At 43.8% G+C, this 3,278-nt stretch overlaps 1 protein-coding gene across 1 annotated transcript; it reads right to left on the minus strand.

The window, feature by feature from the left end:
• On the minus strand, positions 1-3,278 carry LOC148755242 (olfactory receptor 7A17-like). Its single transcript, XM_088792668.1, has 2 exons — positions 3,269-3,278; positions 1-959 (listed from the first exon to the last, which is right to left on the minus strand). Exons 1-2 carry the CDS (start codon positions 3,273-3,275, stop codon positions 1-3), a joined length of 966 nt encoding a protein of 321 aa, XP_088648794.1. The 5' UTR covers positions 3,276-3,278.

The raw sequence follows: 3,278 nt of genomic DNA on the forward strand, positions 1-3,278 counted from the left end.
CTAAGTGCTCATCAGTTGACGACTGGATAAAGAAGATGTGGTACATATCACAAAGGATCTTTTCAGAGCCCCCTTTATATCTTTATTCCTGAGACTGTAGATGAAGGGGTTCAGCATGGGCGTGACCACTGTGTACAGGACCGAGGCTGTAGCACTAGAGTGTGCATTGTGGGTAGCAGGAGAGCTGAGGTACACTCCTAGGCTTGTTAAATAAAATAAGGAGACAACCGAGAGGTGAGACGCACAGGTAGAAAATGCTTTATACTTCCCCTGAGCCGACGACATTGCACGTATGCAGGAAACGATCCTATAGTAAGAGCAAAGGATCCCAGTCAGTGGCCCGCCACCAACCAGCAGAGTTACAAAATACATCACCATGTTGTTAAGAAAGGTGTCAGAACAGGCAAGTTGGACCATCTGGTTGAGTTCACAGAAAAAGTGGGGGATTTGCAAGTCTGCACAGAAGGACAGTCTCAGCACCATTAAGCTTTGTAATAAGGAATTCAGGACACTTATGATCCAGGACCCCAGAACCAATAGTCCACAGAGCCGGGGGTGCATGATGACCGTGTAGTGCAGGGGGTGACAGATGGCCACGAAGCGGTCATAGGCCATCACAGTCAGGAGAAAGACATCCAACATGCCAAAGAGTAGGAAAAAGTACATCTGCGTGATGCAGCCTCCATAGTTTATGACTTTGCTCTCTGTCTGGATGTTCACCAGCATCTTGGGGACGGTGGTGGAGGTGAAACAGATGTCCACAAAGGACAGGTTGGAGAGGAAGAAGTACATGGGCGTGTGCAGGTGGGAGTCTGAGCTGACGGCCAGGACGATGAGCAGGTTTCCTAACACAGTGATCAGGTACATGGAGAGGAAAAGCCCAAAGAGGAGGGGCTGCAGGTCTGGCTCCTCTGAAAGTCCCAGGAGAACAAATTCTGAAACTCTTGTAAGATTCTCTGCTTCCATGAGGAAGACGTGTCTTCCAAGACAGGAAAAATCACATGAGTAATTTTCATACAAGCAGACTTTTCTCAGATGCTCCAATGCTACAATTTATATTTTGCAGCCAAGTCATTAATTTCAATGTTTTTGTACGGATCTTGTTCTTTTTAGGGGTTTCCTGTGCCATCGCAGATTAGGAATTTTTGTCCCAATCTGCTTCTTTCCAGTGTCATGTATTCTACAGTTATCATGAGAAATTCTTAATGTATTTTAGAAATACAAATTGAGCTCTCACCGTGTTTTAGGTAATGTCTAGACTGTGAGCACTAGAGTGCTGAAAAACAGAAGTTTATACAGGTCAATGAGGGAGAAAACATATGCAAGCTAATAATAAAAGCGTACAACATTTCATATGGTGACAGATCATATGAAGAATGGAAAGAAAGAGTAAAACAAGATAGTGACTATTGTCTTTTCTTTTCAAGATCATTTAGTCAAGTCCTGTAAACAAGGTGACATTTGAACAGAGACCTCAGTGAAGAAAGTGAAAGAGAGGCAAGGAAATGTCGGCGTGTGTACTTGGAAGGAGGAATGGCCAGTGCAAAGGTCCTGGAGTGAAGGAGAAGGGTTTTAGTGATCTGTCCGAAGTGAATATCAGAGTATCTGAAGGACCTTGATTATAATTATTTTCATGCTGCTCCTCGGCAGTTTTTCTCTCCCAGAAATGATGCTGTGCCTGGGGTATTTGGCATTGCCTGAAGGAATCCTGATAACACCTACAATCCCCAGGAAAGCACCCACACCCAACCATTATTCAGCACCCAAGTCAACAGAGAGAAGGTGAGCAAACCTAGTCAAGACCAGCACTTCAACCTGTATGTGCCTAAGATCAACAGCTTCCTACCAGACGCGGAATCTGAGTCAGCAGGTCCTGGGGGCTCAGAGAGTCTGCATTTCTAACCGGCTCCCGGGGCTGTTGATGCTGCAGCTCCTGGTGTGTGGCCCCCGCTCTGAGGAGCAGGTGAGGTCCTGTGTCAGAGTCAGGGGCAGGCAGTTTCAGGTTTTCTGAATCAAATATTTCTTTGCATGTATTAATATTTAGAGCACGTGTGTAGTCATTCATTCCAGAAACTATGATAATTTTCTACGTTCATTTCTCTTATATAAGGGCCCCTGAGTGTATAATTATACACTTTTAAGAGACTTTGTAGTGAGCAGAATAAGGGCCTCCAAAATATGTCCACACTCTATCTCCAGTGCCTTTGCATTTGATATTTTTATATCAAGGGAGGATTAGGGTAGGAGATGGGACAGACTTGCTAACCGGCTGACGTTAAGAAGATGACCCAGTATCATCCAGGTGACACTAACGTAACCACAATGGTCCTCTAGGTAGAAGCAAGAGACAAGATGAAGAAGCTAAACTGCTGGCTTTGTAGGCGGAGGAATGGCCATGAGCCAGGAAAGGCTGTGGCCAGAATACAAACTGAAATAGGAAGGGAAACAGCATTTCACCTGAGCCTCTAGAAGGAACCCAGCTCTGCAGACACCTTGATATTAGCCCATGACACTCATTTAGGGCTTCTGACATCCAGAACTGTAAGAGCCTCTAATTGTTTGTTTTATTCAACTAGTATGGGAATATTTTACAGCAGCAAAGAATTTAATACAGACATTTATTCAATAAAATTTTCAGAGGGAACTGAGTTGAAGCCTCTGCATTCATTCATTAGCTTCCCCTCGGTGAGGGCATTTTACTTTGAAAATCCAAATGAATTAGAAACGAAATTTTAAATCAACTTGGAGCTATTCCACCCCATTAGCTGATACACTGAAGTCCTCATGGCATAAATGTAAACGTGGTCTGACTACAATGCTTTGTGGCATTTAGATTTAAGGTACAAGGGTGACCTTCATGTCTCCATCACTCAAGTGTTTGTTCTCAGCAGTGTGTACTCTTTGCCTAGAGGTTGATCAGTCCTCAATTTACACTCCCCAGTGCACGACAGAATTTCTCATTAAAAATATAGAAGACAATGACCACCAGGGGGAAAAGGCTGCATGTAGGCTCGGAATCCCTACTAACTGTTCCAACAGAGAAAGTAGACAAGTAACAAACCAAAATATAGGCAGCCTCGCCAGGAATGAAGTAATTCAAAGTACAACTATTTGGTATTCCTCTTTCTACTTATTAAATAACTTTCCACGTGAATACCCAGCGGGAGAGAAGATACTGCAGTGTATGTCTCATGAACAGCTGTTGCAAGGTAGTTCCTACCTCCACTGGCCTGGATCTTTCCAGTGAATACAAAACATGCTCAAATACACTCCATATT

This window comes from Rhinolophus sinicus, chromosome 15 (assembly GCF_057876585.1).
Source record: "Rhinolophus sinicus isolate RSI-liver-muscle chromosome 15, RSI-T2T, whole genome shotgun sequence".
NCBI lineage: Eukaryota > Metazoa > Chordata > Mammalia > Chiroptera > Rhinolophidae > Rhinolophus > Rhinolophus sinicus.